Here is a 13,495-nt window from a genome sequence, read left to right as displayed (position 1 = left end):
CGCGCCCTCCCGAGGGTGCTGCCCAGCAGGGCTCCAGGCCTTTCCCGGGCCCTGCGGCTGGGCTGGGCAGGGCAGTCCCAGGGCAGCCGGAGCCAGGCTGGGGCACCCTGGTCCTGCTGGGCTAACGGGGGCGCTGGGAGCTCCAGCACCCACCGGTGCGCGAAGGGACTTGTCCTTCCTCCTGCTGCCGACACGCTGTGCCGCGGCCGCCCTCTTCCCCCTCCTGCCCGGGGCGGGAGGCAGACTGTGGCCCTACAGCCCTGTGCGGCCTGGATCTGTCCCCGTGCCGCTGGATGAGGCGCTGGGGTGCCAGGCTGGCGCGCCGGGGCTGAGGCAGCGCCCGCAGCGGTGCGGCGTGCCCCTGCGCAAGGGCCAGGCCTGCTCTGCGCCTGCCAGAAACAGCTCGGCCCCCCCGGCTCCGCTTCCACCGCTGGCAGCGCGTGTGCCAGCTGATGGCTCCGCGTGCGTGTCCCGGATGGTCCCTGCCCTGTGCCAGGCTGGGAGAAGGGGCGAGCGGGCTGCCCTGGCCCTTGTCTCCCAGCCTGCAGCTGTGCGCGCTGCCTCACCCACTAAATATAGCCGGAGTGTCAGGGCAAGCGGTGCGGGACGGGGGTGTCCCTGGCACCAGTGTTGGCGGGCGTTTTTCCATGTCGGTGCTTGGGGGGGGCTGGCTCTGGCCAGGGCTCACGGGACCCGAGCCTGCTCCCAGCTCCGTTATCTCCCGGGAAGGGCATGTACCCTCCCCGAGTTGGGCAAGAACCTGGCCGCCAGGCAGCTTTGTTCCTCCTGGGCCTGGCGGGCGGCTGAGCTCTGCTGACCCTGTGCCAGCCTGGCTGGAGCCTCCTCCCCACCCTGCTGCCTCGGCCCGGGCAGGGGCCCCGGCCCCGGCCCCGTCTTTGTTCCTGTGGGGGGGGGCTGCAGGGGAGCCCTGCTGCCCTGAGGGTCCCCAGGGAGCAGCTGGCCTGTCCCAGGGGAGCAGTGCAGGCAGCACAGGGGGGGTCTGCCCCACCGCGCGCTCGAGGCCGGCTGCGAGGGGGGAGGCAGCCCTGGGTCCTGGGATTGGGAGCGGGGATGGCACCTGGGAATGGCGCCCGGCATGGTCCCCTGCTGTGCTGCGTGGGCTGGGGAAGGGACTGGCAGGGGGTGGTGGTGTCCTTGCCTTCAGGCCAGGGGCTGCCGCTGGCCCCGTGGGGCTGTGCCCCCGCAGCTGGCCGGGATCCGGAGCAGAGGCAGAGACAGGGCTGGGGGGCCGGGATGGGGTGGTCCTGGGGGGGACGGAGTGCGGGGCCAGGGGGACCGGGATGGCATGGTCCCGGGGGTGATGGGGTGCGGGGCTGGGGGGGCCGGGATGGGGTGGTCCCGGGGGGGACGGAGTGCGGGGCCAGGGGGACCGGGATGGGGTGGTCCCGGGGGGACGGGGCATGGGGCTGAGGGGGGCCAGGGGGACCTGCCGAGGGCCGGCCACGGAGGGCAGCCGGGGCAGGGGAGCGGGGCCGGGCGCGTAGCCCCGGGGGGCGTTGCGGCCCCCTCCGGGCGCCGTGACTCAGTGTCACCCGACGCCGCTGACAGCTGCCGCGGCCCCGCGCAGGCCCCGGGCGGCTAAAATTAGCGCGGGCGCAGCGGGGCGAGCGTGGGGCAGCGGGGCCGGAGTGAGAGCGGGGCCGGCAGCGGGGCGAGCGTGGGGCAGCGGGGCCGGAGCGAGAGCGGGGCCGGCAGCGGGGCGAGCGTGGGACAGCGGAACCGGAGCGGAGCCGGGAGCAGAGCCGGAGCCGGGAGCGGGGCCGGAGCGGAACCGGAGCGGGGCCGGGAGCAGAGCCGGAGCCGGGAGCGGGGCCGGAGCGGAACCGGAGCGGAGCCGGGAGCAGAGCCGGAGCCGGGAGCGGGGCCGGAGCGGGGCCGGGAGCGGAGCCGGGAGCGGGGCCGGAGCGGGGCCGGAGCGGGGCCGGAGCGGAACCGGAGCGGGGCCGGGAGCGGAGCCGGGAGCGGGGCCGGAGCGGGGCCGGAGCGGGGCCGGAGCGGAACCGGAGCGGGGCAGGAGCGGGGCCGGAGCGGAGCCGGGAGCAGAGCCGGAGCCGGGAGCGGGGCCGGAGCGGAACCGGAGCGGGGCCGGGAGCGGAGCCGGGAGCGGGGCCGGAGCGGGGCCGGAGCGGAACCGGAGCGGAACCGGAGCGGGGCCGGAGCGGAGCCGGGAGCGGGGCCGGAGCGGAACCGGAGCGGAGCCGGAGAGGAGCCGGGAGCGGGCCGGGCCGGGCCGGGCCGAGGAGGGCACCGCGGCGATGAACTTCGCGGTGGGGCTGAAGCCGCTGCTGGCGGAGGCGCGGAGCATGGAGAGCCTGGAGAAGCAGCTCATCTGCCCCATCTGCCTGGAGATGTTCACCAAGCCCGTGGTCATCCTGCCCTGCCAGCACAACCTCTGCCGCAAGTGCGCCAACGACGTCTTCCAGGTGCGGGGCGGCCGGGAAGGGGGCCGGAGCCGACCGCGACCCACCGGCGGGGTTGGGGGGCAGTGAGACCCCGACCCACCGGCAGGGGGGGGCAGTGAGACCCCGACCCCCCGGCGGGAGGTGGGGGACAGTGTGACCCTGACCGGCTGGGAAGGGGGCCGGAGCAGACCCCGACCCCCCGGCGGGGTTGGGGGGCAGTGAGACCCCGACCCACCGGCGGGAGGTGGGGGGCAGTGTGACCCTGACCGGCTGGGAAGGGGGCCGGAGCAGACCCCGACCCCCCGGCGGGGTTGGGGGGCAGTGAGACCCCGACCCACTGGCGGGAGGTGGGGGGCAGTGTGACCCTGACCGGCTGGGAAGGGGGCCGGAGCAGACCCCGACCCCCCGGCGGGGTTGGGGGGCAGTGAGACCCCGACCCACCGGCGGGAGGTGGGGGGCAGTGTGACCCTGACCGGCTGGGAAGGGGGCCGGAGCAGACCCCGACCCCCCGGCGGGGTTGGGGGGCAGTGAGACCCCGACCCCCCGGCGGGAGGTGGGGGGCAGTGTGACCCTGACCGGCTGGGAAGGGGGCCGGAGCAGACCCCGACCCCCCGGCGGGGTTGGGGGGCAGTGAGACCCCGACCCACTGGCGGGAGGTGGGGGGCAGTGTGACCCTGACCGGCCGGGAAGGGGGCCGGAGCAGACCCCGACCCCCCGGCGGGGTTGGGGGGCAGTGAGACCCCGACCCACTGGCGGGAGGTGGGGGGCAGTGTGACCCTGACCGGCCGGGAAGGGGGCCGGAGCAGACCCCGACCCCCCGGCGGGGTTGGGGGGCAGTGAGACCCCGACCCACTGGCGGGAGGTGGGGGGCAGTGTGACCCTGACCGGCCGGGAAGGGGGCCGGAGCAGACCCCGACCCCCCGGCGGGGTTGGGGGGCAGTGAGACCCCGACCCCCCGGCGGGAGGTGGGGGGCAGTGTGACCCTGACCGGCTGGGAAGGGGGCCGGAGCAGACCCCGACCCCCCGGCGGGGTTGGGGGGCAGTGAGACCCCGACCCCCCGGCGGGAGGTGGGGGGCAGTGTGACCCTGACCGGCCGGGAAGGGGGCCGGAGCAGACCCCGACCCCCCGGCGGGGTTGGGGGGCAGTGAGACCCCGACCCACTGGCGGGAGGTGGGGGGCAGTGTGACCCTGACCGGCTGGGAAGGGGGCCGGAGCAGACCCCGACCCACCGGCGGAGGTGGGGGTTAGCAAGACCCCGACCCACCGGCGGGAGGTGGGGGGCAGTGAGACCCCGACCACCGGCGGGGGGGGCAGTGAGACCCTGACCGGCCGGGAAGGGGGCCGGAGCAGACCCCGACCCCCCGGCGGGGTTGGGGGGCAGTGTGACCCTGACCGGCCGGGAAGGGGGCCGGAGCCCGTGTCGGCCGGCGGCGGCGGGGCGCAGGGCTGCCCGCTCCCCCCGCTCCAGCTCCCGTCCCGGGGCGGCCGGGGGAGAGGGGCTGCCGGTGCCCCGGGGGGGGGGTCCCGTGTGCCTCGGGGGGCCTGTGACCCCCCCCGTCCCCCCTCCCCAGGCGTCCAACCCGCTGTGGCAGTCGCGGGGCTCCAGCGCGGTGCCGTCGGGGGGCCGGTTCCGGTGCCCGTCGTGCCGCCACGAGGTGGTGCTGGACCGGCACGGGGTGTACGGGCTGCAGCGCAACCTGCTCGTGGAGAACATCATCGACATCTACAAGCAGGAGTCGGCCAGGTGCGGCCGGCCCCGGGGAGCCCACGGGGGAGCCCACGGGGGTGACCGAGCCCCGTGGATCTAAGGGTGCCCACGGGGGAGCCTGGGGTGGCACCGGAGGAGCCCACGGGGGGAGCCCACGGGGGTGACCGAGCCCCGTGGATCTAAGGGAGCCCACGGGGGAGCCCACGGGGGAGCCCACGGGGGAGCCCACTGGGGCAGCCGGGGGTGGCACCGGGGGAGCCCACGGGGGGAGCCCACGGGGGTGACCGAGCCCCGTGGATCTTAGGGTGCCCACGGGGGAGCCTGGGATGCCACCAGGGGAGCCCACGGGGGGAGCCCACGGGGGTAACCGAGCCCCGTGGATCTAAGGGAGCCCACGGGGGAGCCTGGGGTGGCACCGGGGGAGCCCATGGGGGGAGCCCACGGGGGTGACCGAGCCCCGTGGATCTGAGGGCGCCCACGGGGGGGAGCCAGGGGTGGCACCTGGGGAGCTCACAGGGGGAGCCCACTGGGGGATCCTGGGGTAACCGAGCCCTGTGGATCTAAGGGTGCCCACGGGGGAGCCTGGGGTGGCACCGGGGGAGCCCATGGGGGGAGCCCACGGGGGTAACCGAGCCCCGTGGATCTAAGGGTGCCCACGGGGGAGCCTGGGGTGGCACCGGGGAAGCCCACGGGGGGAGCCCAGGGTGACCGAGCCCTGTGGATCTAAGGGTGCCCACGGGGGAGCCTGGGGTGGCACCAGGGGAGCCCACGGGGGGAGCCCACGGGGGTGACCGAGCCCCGTGAATCTAAGGGTGCCCACGGGGGAGCCTGGGGTGGCACCGGGGAAGCCCACGGGGGGAGCCCAGGGTGACCGAGCCCTGTGGATCTAAGGGAGCCCACGGGGGAGCCTGGGGTGGCACCGGGGGAGCCCACGGGGGGAGCCCACGGGGGTGACCGAGCCCCGTGGATCTAAGGGTGCCCACGGGGGAGCCAGGGGTGGCACCGGGGAAGCCCACGGGGGGAGCCCAGGGTGACCGAGCCCTGTGGATCTAAGGGAGCCCACGGGGGAGCCTGGGGTGGCACCGGGGGAGCCCACGGGGGGAGCCCACGGGGGTGACCGAGCCCCGTGGATCTAAGGGTGCCCACGGGGGAGCCAGGGGTGGCACCAGGGGAGCCCACGGGGGGAGCCCACGGGGGTAACCGAGCCCCGTGGATCTAAGGGTGCCCACGGGGGAGCCAGGGGTGGCACCAGGGGAGCCCACGGGGGGAGCCCACGGGGGTAACCGAGCCCCGTGGATCTAAGGGAGCCCGTGGGGGGGCCGCAGGCCTAGAGCCAGGGGAGGGGAGGGAGGGTGGCAGGGCCCCTGCGGGGCCGCGGGGCTGGTGGGCGTCGGGGTGCCGGGGCGCGTGGTGGGCATGGGCGCCCGGCCCCCCCGCAGGCCCCTGCACGCCAAGGCGGAGCAGCACCTCATGTGCGAGGAGCACGAGGACGAGCGGATCAACATCTACTGCCTGCGCTGCGAGGTGCCCACCTGCTCCCTCTGCAAGGTCTTCGGGGCGCACAAGGACTGCGAGGTGGCGCCGCTGCCCGCCATCTACCAGCGCCAGAAGGTGGGTGGCCCTGGCGGGTCGGCGTGGGGCTGGGGGGGGGGGCACCCACCCCGCCGGCCCTCACACCCGTCTCGCCCCCAGAGCGAGCTCAGCGACGGCATCGCCATGCTGGTGGCGGGGAACGACCGCATCCAGGCCATCATCACCCAAATGGAGGAGATCTGCCGGACCATCGAGGTGGGAGCCAGGGCACGGCCCAGCCCCCGGGGGCCCTGCATCCCCCCCCAGCCGACCCCGCGCTGGGGGCTGCATCGCGCCGGTGCCGGTGCGTGAGCCCCGTGCTGCAGCCGGGCGCCTGCGCGCCGGCCCCCAGCGCCCTGGGAGCGGGAGCCCGGACGGCTCCTCGCACCTCGTCCCGCTGGCCCCGGGCTCAGGATTTCCCCAGCCCCGGCTGCACGGCCCCCGAGCAGCGCACGCAGGCTCCAGGGCTGGGAACGGGCTCGGGAGAGGAATTCCCTCCCGAATGGCAGCGCCCGAAAGTCACCCGGCAAACCCCAAGGCAGAGGGGCTGGTGGGGCCGGGCCGGGGCGGTGGGCTCCCCCCGCCCCAGCCCCCCTGATCCCGGCGCTCCGGCAGGACAACGGCCGGCGGCAGAAGCAGCAGCTGGGGCTGCGCTTCGACGCGCTGTACAGCATCCTGGAGGAGCGCAAGAAGGAGCTGCTGCAGAGCATCGCGCGGGAGCAGGAGGCCAAAGTGCAGCGCGTGCGCGGCCTCATCCGCCAGTACGGCGACCACCTGGAGGCCTCCTCCAAGCTGGTGGAAACGGCCATCCAGGCCATGGAGGAGCCCCAGATGGCCGTGTACCTGCAGGTCCGCCTGGGCTGGGGGAGTCACCGGGCGCCCCACGGCTGTACCGGGGGGGACGGGGGCCCGGGGCGTGCGGAGCTGCCCCATGGCTGGGCAGGGGCGGAGGGACCTGGGGAGGGGGGGTTGGGGCTGCCCCATGGCTGGGTGGGGGGAATGGGTCCTGGGGTGGGGGGTGTGGGGCTGCCCCACAGCTGGGCCAGGGGGATGGGTCCTGGGGGGGTAGGGGGCTGCCCCACGGCTGGGTTGGGGGGGGGGAAACAGGGTCCTGGGGAGTGCAGGGCTGGCCCATAGCTATGTTGGGGGGGGGCAGGGGCCTGAGGGGGGATGCAGTGCTGCCCCACAGCTGGGCCGGGGGGGCTGTGGGCCTTCCCCGAGGCCCCAGGGGGGCCGTGGGGGTGATCAGCCACCAGCTCCTGGGGGGGGGGTCCCTGGCCCCACTGACTGAGCCCCCCACCCCAACAGCACTCCAAGGAGCTCCTGAAAAAGTGAGTTGTGCCGGGGGGGTGCAGGGAGGGGGGGGGGCAGAGGTGCAGCCGGGGGCTGTGGGGCTGAGCTGTGGGGCTTGGCCTGCACTGTGCCCCTGGGTCTGGGCCGGGGTTGTGGGGCCAGGACCGCGGGGCTGGCGTGGGGCCAGCGGGTTGGGCCGTGCCAGGTCCGTGGGGCCATGCCGTGGGGCTGTGCCGTGGGGCCGTGCTGTGAGCCGTGGGCTGTGCCATGGGGCTGTGCCATACCGTGTCTGTGGGGCCACGCTGTGGGCCATGCCGAGCTGTGGGCTGCGCCATGGGGCTGCGCCGCGGCCGTGGGGCTGTGCTGGGTTGTGCCGTGCCGTGCCATGGGGCTGTGCCGTAGGGCCATGCCATGGGGCCGTGCTGTGTCCGTGGGGCCATGCCATGGGGCTGTGCCGTGGGGCTGCACCATGGAGCCGTGGGGCCATGCTGTGGGGCCGTGGAGCTGCAGCATGGGGCCGTGGGGCTGGGCTGTGGGGCGGTGCCGTGGGACCATACCGTGCCATGGGTCTGCACCATGGAGCTGTGGGGCCACGCTGTGGGGCCGTGGAGCTGCAGCATGGGGCCATGGGGCCGTGCCGTGGGTCTGCGCTGTGGGGCCACGCTGTGGGGCCGTGGAGCTGCACCATGGGGCCATGGGGCTGGGCCGTGGGGCTGCACCATGGAGCCGTGGGGCCATGCTGTGGGGCCGTGGAGCTGCAGCATGAGGCCGTGGGGCTGGGCTGTGGGGCGGTGCCGTGGGACCATACCGTGCCATGGGTCTGCACCATGGAGCTGTGAGGCCACGCTGTGGGGCCGTGGAGCTGCAGCATGGGGCCATGGGGCTGGGCTGTGGGGCTGCAGCATGGGCCACGCTGTGGGGCTGTGGGGCTGCAGCATGGGGCCATGGGGCTGCAGCATGGGCCACGCTGTGGGGCTGCAGCATGGGCCACGCTGTGGGGCTGTGGGGCTGCAGCATGGGGCCATGGGGCAGCGCTGTGGGGCCGTGGAGCTGCAGCATGGGGCCATGGGGCCGTGCCGTGGGTCTGCGCTGTGGGGCCACGCTGTGGGGCCATGGAGCTGCACCATGGGGCCATGGGGCTGCAGCATGGGTCACGCTGTGGAGCTGTGGGGCTGCAGCATGGGCCACGCTGTGGGGTTGTGGGGCTGCAGCATGGGGCCATGGGGCTGCAGCATGGGCCACGCTGTGGGGCTGTGGGGCTGCAGCAGGGGCTGTGCTGTGGGGCTGTGGGGCTGCAGCATGGGGCCATGGGGCTGGGCCGTGGGGCTGCAGCAGGGGCTGTGCTGTGGGGCTGTGGGGCTGCAGCGTGGGGCGGCGCCGTGGGGCGGCGCCGTGGGGCGCGCGTGGCCGGGGGGCGCCCGCAGCTCGGCGGCCTGCCCCTGCCGCAGGATCACGGACATGTCCAAGGTGTCGCTGAGCAGCCGCCCCGAGCCCGGCTACGAGGACATGGAGCAGTTCGCCGTCAGCGTGGACTGCGTGGCCGAGATGCTGCGCACCATCGACTTCCCGAGCGGTGCGCCGGGGGGCACGGGGGGCACATGGGGACACGGGGGGGATCGGGGGACACGGGGGATGGGGGGACACGGGGACGTGGGGGGACACGGGGGTCACGGGGGATGGAGGGGCACAGGGGACATAAGGGGACACGGGGGATCGGGGACATGGGGGGACACGGGGGACCGGAGATGGGGGGGAATCGGGGGGACAGGGGGGATGGGGGGACACGGGGGATGGAGGGGCACGGGGGGACACGGGGGATGGGGTGCACGGGGGACACAAGGGGACACAAGGGGACACGGGGGATCGAGGACACGGGGGATGGGGGGACACGGGGGATGGAGGAGCACGGCGGGACACGGGGGATGGGGTGCACGGGGGACACAAGGGGACACGGGGGATCGAGGACACGGGGGATGGGGGGACACGGGGGGACACGGGGGACTGGAGATGGGGGGGAATCGGGGGGACAGGGGGGATGGGGGGACACGGGGGATTGGGGACACGGGGGGACACGGGGGATGGGGTGCACGGGGGACACAAGGAGACACGGGGGATCGAGGACACGGGGGATGGGGGGACACGGGGGACACAAGGAGACACGGGGGATCGAGGACACGGGGGATGGGGGGACACGGGGGATTGGGGACACGGGGGGACACGGGGGATGGAGGGGCACGGGGGACACAAGGGGATGACCCGGGGGGGGTGACCCGGGGGGGGTGAACAGGGGTGACTCAGGGGTGACATGGGCGGTGACCCGGGGGGGTGCCGCGGGGGGGTGACCCGGGGGTGACGCGGGGGGGTGACGCGGGGGGGTGACGCGGGGGTGACGCGGGGGGGTGACACGGGGGGGTGACGCGGGGGGGCCCGCAGAGCCGCCGGGCGAGGAGGAGGCGGAGGGGCCCGGCGAGGGCAGCGAGGGCGCCGGGGACGAGGAGCGGCTGGAGGGGCCGGAGGCGCCCGACCCTTCCGAGGGTGAGGGGGGCCGGGGGGGGGACTGTGCAGGAGGGTTGGGGGGCTGCGGGGGGGTCTATGGGGGTGGGGGGGCGGGGAGGGGGGTCATGGGGGGTGAGGGTGGGGGTCGGGGTGGGGAGAGCCGGGGGGCGGGGAGGCCATGGGGGGGGTCTGTATGGGGGGCGACTGTGCAGGGGTGGGGTGGGGTGCGGGGGGGGCAGAGGGGACGGGGGGAGCTGTGCAGGGGGTCGGTGTGGGGGGGCATGGGGGGGCGGTAGGGGAGGATGCAATGCGGGGGGTGGGGGGGCGTGCGGGGGGGATGCAGTGCGGGGGGGTGGGGAGTGATGGGGGAGATGCAATGCGGGGAGTGTGGGGGGATACAGTGCGGGGGGGCGATGGGGTGATGTAGGGGGCATGCAATGCAGGGGGTGTGGGGGGATGCAGTGTGGGAGGCTGCAGGGGGGTGGTACAGAGGGATGCAGTGCAGGGGTTTGGGGGGATGCGGGGGGGATGCAGTGCAGGGGGTGGGGGGGATGCAGGGGGATGCAGTGCAGGGGGTGGGGGGTGGGGGGATGCAGTGTGGGAGGCTGCAGGGGGGTGGTACAGAGGGATGCAATGCAGGGGGTGGGGGGGATGCAGTGCAGGGGTTTGGGGGGATGCAGGGGGGATACAGTGCAGGGGTTTGGGGGGGGGATGCAATGCGGGGGGTGTGGGGGGGGGGGCGATGCCGTGCTGGGTGGGGGGGGGGTCTGATCTCAGGCTCTCTCCTGCTGCCCCGCTGCAGACGGGGGGTCGTGGCAGAAGGCGGCCGTCGCTCCCCACGGTGAGACCCTCCGCGGGGCCGGGCCGGGCCGTGGGGCGCCGTGGGGCGGAGGGAGCCCCGCCGGAGCCCCCGGGGACGGGGGCGGCCGGCAGGGTCTGAGGCCGCTCTCCCGCACAGGTCAGCACTGAGCGGGGCCGCGGCCAGCGCAGGGCACCACCGGCGAGCGCCTCCCGTCCCGTCGCGGCCACCGGCACCGGCCCCCCGCGTCCCCCCCCCCCCCCCCGAGACCGAGCGGCTCCTGCCGACATTAAACCCTGTGAGCGGGACGTGGTCTCCGTGCTGGCGTCCCCGGGGCCCCGCGTCGTCCCCACCGCCAGCACCCGCCGGCGGCGGCGCGGTGCCCGGGCCGCGCTGAGCAAACAGCCCGCGATGAGCTGGCCGAGCGCCGGCGTCACGGCTGACGCGGGAGGCGATGCGCATGGCCCCCCCCCCCCCCGCCGCCCCCCGGCTCGGCTTGGGCCCCCGCCGCCACCCCGGCGGGCTCAGGCACCCCGGGCGCATGGGGAGGGGGGGGCGGCGAGGGGAGCGGAGAGGAGAGGAGGGGGCGACGGGGCGGCTGGTGCCACCCCCAGCTACTCCTGGGGGCGACGCCGGAGCCAGGCGGGCGGGCGGGATGCTCGAGGGAGAGGGGTGCCCTTGCACGGCCCGCAGAAGGCAGGCGAAAGGGGGCCCTTCCCTGCGCGCCGGGCTCCCCCGGGGGCAGCACAGCCCTCTGTGTGGCACAACACAGCGCGTCCTCCAGACATGGGACGCCATGCCAACCTGGGGCATGGCCAACACATCCTCCCTGACACGGGAAATGGCACAACACATCTTCCCTACCCCAGTAGCCCTCGGCTGATCTCACGCCGGTTTCTCCATGACTTTCTTGTTGTGGGGGGTGGATGAAGGACCGTGCAGCCCGGGACGCTGGTGGCCAGGGCCCACGTTGAGCTCGTGTCTGCTGAGATGCCCAGGCCCCTTCCAGCAGCGCTGCTCCCCAGCCCGTCGCTGCAGGGGTTCGTCCTTCCCAGGACAGGGCTTTGCGTTTGTCCTGCTGAGGTTCCTGCTGGCCCCTTCCTCCAGCCTGTCGGGGTCGAGTCAGCTGTGCCATCCCCGTTTCCCTCTGCACCCCCCCCAACCCCTAATTTGGTGTCATCCTCAAACTTGATGAGCAAGTGCTCTGCTGCCGCCTCCTCCAGCTCATCGGCAAACGTGCTGGAGCCTGGAGAGGCGGCGCGAGCTGGGCCCATGCGGCCCGGAGAAGACTGGGCCAAAGGGATCTTCTCAACGCGGAGGCTCTGCAGGCGGGGTGCAGAGGGGACTTTGGGGCCAGGCTCTTCTCAGTGGTGCCCAGCGATAAGACAGGAGGCAATGGGCACAACCCGAAAGGCAGGAAATTCTGTTTCAACATAAGAACAAGTGTCTTTACTGTGAAGGGTCACAAACACCGAAGCAGGTTGCCCGGAGAGGTTGTGGAGGCTCCATCCTTGCAGATGTGCAAAACGTGACTGACACAGCCCTGCGGTAGCTGACTGCACTGTGAGCAGGGGGGGTTGGACTAGACGATCTCCAGAGGTCACTTCCAGCCTCAGCCGCTCTGTGGTCCTATGACGACGCTCGTGCTTGCAGGATGCAGCGCTTAAAGACCAGCCAGCTTTCCTGAGCTCCTTCACCCTTCCCATGGGATTTCCCCCTCCCCCTGGCAAAACCAGTTTCATGAATATGCTGGTTTGCACTCAGCTAGGCACTTTCCTCACTCCCTTCTGGCGCCTGAACTCCACTATTTCATGGCTGCTACAGCCAAGGCTGCTAGTAACATCCCCGGGCAGCGCTTCCTTGTCAGTGACCAGCAGACCTCACTGTGTATCTCCCAAGGTTGACCCATCCAGTACCTGCATCTAGAAGTCACCCCTGACACCCCCCTCCCAAAAAAAAACATCCGTGATGGCTTGTGTCCTGCCATGTCACCCTTCCAGCTGATACCGGGGAAGTTCAAGCCCCCTCCTTGAGGACCAGGGTCCCCCATGAGGATACTTCCTCCAACTGCTTCGAGAAGGCTTCATCCATGTCCTCCTCTGGGTCGGTGCTCTGTAACACCCCTCCCACCGTGCCGTCCCGCCTCGCTGCCCTCCCCTCCAGGCCTGGCCCAGCTGCCGTTGCCCCGCAGAGGAGCCCCACACCCCGAGTCCCTCCCGCGCAGGACCACCCCGCCGGTGCCCCGGCTGCCAGCGTCTGGGCACGCACACCTCGGGGGCCCTTGCCCTGCTTGGCCGGTCTCGGGAGCCCCTCTTGTTCCCATCACGCTGCCCCCCACCACAGCCACCACCACCTCCTGTCACGCCGGGGCGGCGGGGTGCAATCCCTCCCGGGCACAGCATCCCCCCCCCGGCAGCGGGGCCGGGCACAGCCCCCTTCCGCCGGTCCCCGTGTGCTCGGCGCTGCCGGCCCCGCTGGTCCCGGCCCCGCGCAGCCCCCGCCCCGCACTCGCTCAGGCCGCGGGTTTCCACCACGTTTATTACAAAACCGGAGCCGGCCCGGCGGCGCCTGCCGACCCGTCCCGGGGCCGGTACCGCGCCCGCCTGCCCCGGCGGCCGGGAGGGGGCGGTTGCAGCGGGCGCAGCCCGGTGCCGGTGCCGGCGGGGCGGCCGGTGCGGCGCTCAGCGGCCCCCGGCGAGGAGGAGGATGCGGCGGCGGCGGCGGGGCGGCCCCTCAGCGGCCCACGGCGTCGAGGATGAGGCGGTTGTCGTCGGCGCGGGCGCGCTGGCTCTGGGCGCGGGCGAGCAGCAGGAGGTGCCGCAGGAGGTGGAAGGTGAGGTCGATGGAGAGCGGCGGCTCGTCCCGCCGCGCCCGCCACGGCTCCCGGGGCGGCGGCGGCAGCGGCGGCCAGGCCGGGCGGCCCCGCGCCTCGGCCCCGGCCCCGGCCGCTGCCCCCGGGACGGCGCCGTCGGGGCGCGCGGGGCGGGCGGCGGCGGGCGGCGGCGGGCGGGCGAGCAGCAGCAGGAGGGTGAGCAGCGCCCGCCGCATCCTGGGCTCCGTCCGCACCTGCGGAGCACGGGGCGCGTGGCGGGCACCGGGGGGACCCGCGGCCTCGGCGTCCCGGGAGGCTCCCGTACCCAGGAGCCGGAGGGGACACGGAGGCTTGGGGACCGGCGCCCCGGGGGCTCGTCCCGCACCCGGTG

The 13,495-nt window shown here is 74.5% G+C and overlaps 2 protein-coding genes across 4 annotated transcripts; one reads left to right on the top strand and one right to left on the bottom strand.

Moving 5' to 3' along the window:
- The first annotated feature begins 2,194 nt into the window (after window positions 1–2,194).
- TRIM54 (tripartite motif containing 54) lies at window positions 2,195–10,599 on the top strand. Of its 3 annotated transcripts, none has more exons than XM_068936422.1 (10): window positions 2,195–2,444; window positions 3,996–4,168; window positions 5,572–5,743; window positions 5,825–5,920; window positions 6,320–6,553; window positions 7,013–7,035; window positions 8,479–8,570; window positions 9,431–9,532; window positions 10,296–10,334; window positions 10,452–10,599. In XM_068936422.1, the coding sequence occupies exons 1-10, from the start codon at window positions 2,277–2,279 to the stop codon at window positions 10,460–10,462; spliced, it is 1,110 nt and encodes a 369-aa protein (XP_068792523.1). In that variant the 5' UTR covers window positions 2,195–2,276; the 3' UTR covers window positions 10,463–10,599. The 3 variants fall into 3 exon arrangements, with proteins under 3 accessions (XP_068792523.1, XP_068792522.1, XP_068792520.1); XM_068936421.1 differs by having other exon boundaries at window positions 8,446–8,570; XM_068936419.1 differs by having other exon boundaries at window positions 5,572–5,920; window positions 8,446–8,570.
- A 2,426-nt stretch (window positions 10,600–13,025) lies between these two features.
- UCN (urocortin) lies at window positions 13,026–13,340 on the bottom strand. Its single transcript, XM_068936458.1, has one exon. It carries the CDS (start codon window positions 13,338–13,340, stop codon window positions 13,026–13,028), a length of 315 nt encoding a protein of 104 aa, XP_068792559.1.
- Window positions 13,341–13,495: the final 155 nt, after the last annotated feature.

This window comes from Struthio camelus, chromosome 3 (genome assembly GCF_040807025.1).
Source record: "Struthio camelus isolate bStrCam1 chromosome 3, bStrCam1.hap1, whole genome shotgun sequence".
NCBI lineage: Eukaryota > Metazoa > Chordata > Aves > Struthioniformes > Struthionidae > Struthio > Struthio camelus.
The sequence above is the reverse complement of the archived record's forward strand: the minus strand, read 5'-3'. Positions and strand labels throughout refer to the sequence as shown.

Bases quoted from the DNA above. Each gene is read 5' to 3' on its own strand.
- TRIM54 (XM_068936419.1), top strand. From the start codon at position 2,277: ATGAACTTCGCGGTGGGGCTGAAGCCGCTGCTGGCGGAGGCGCGGAGC. The intron at 6,554-7,012 runs GTCCGCCTGGGC...CCACCCCAACAG, and splicing joins AGATGGCCGTGTACCTGCAG to CACTCCAAGGAGCTCCTGAA. The intron at 7,036-8,445 runs GTGAGTTGTGCC...CCCCTGCCGCAG, and splicing joins TCCAAGGAGCTCCTGAAAAA to GATCACGGACATGTCCAAGG.
- UCN (XM_068936458.1), bottom strand. From the start codon at position 13,340: ATGCGGCGGGCGCTGCTCACCCTCCTGCTGCTGCTCGCCCGCCCGCCG.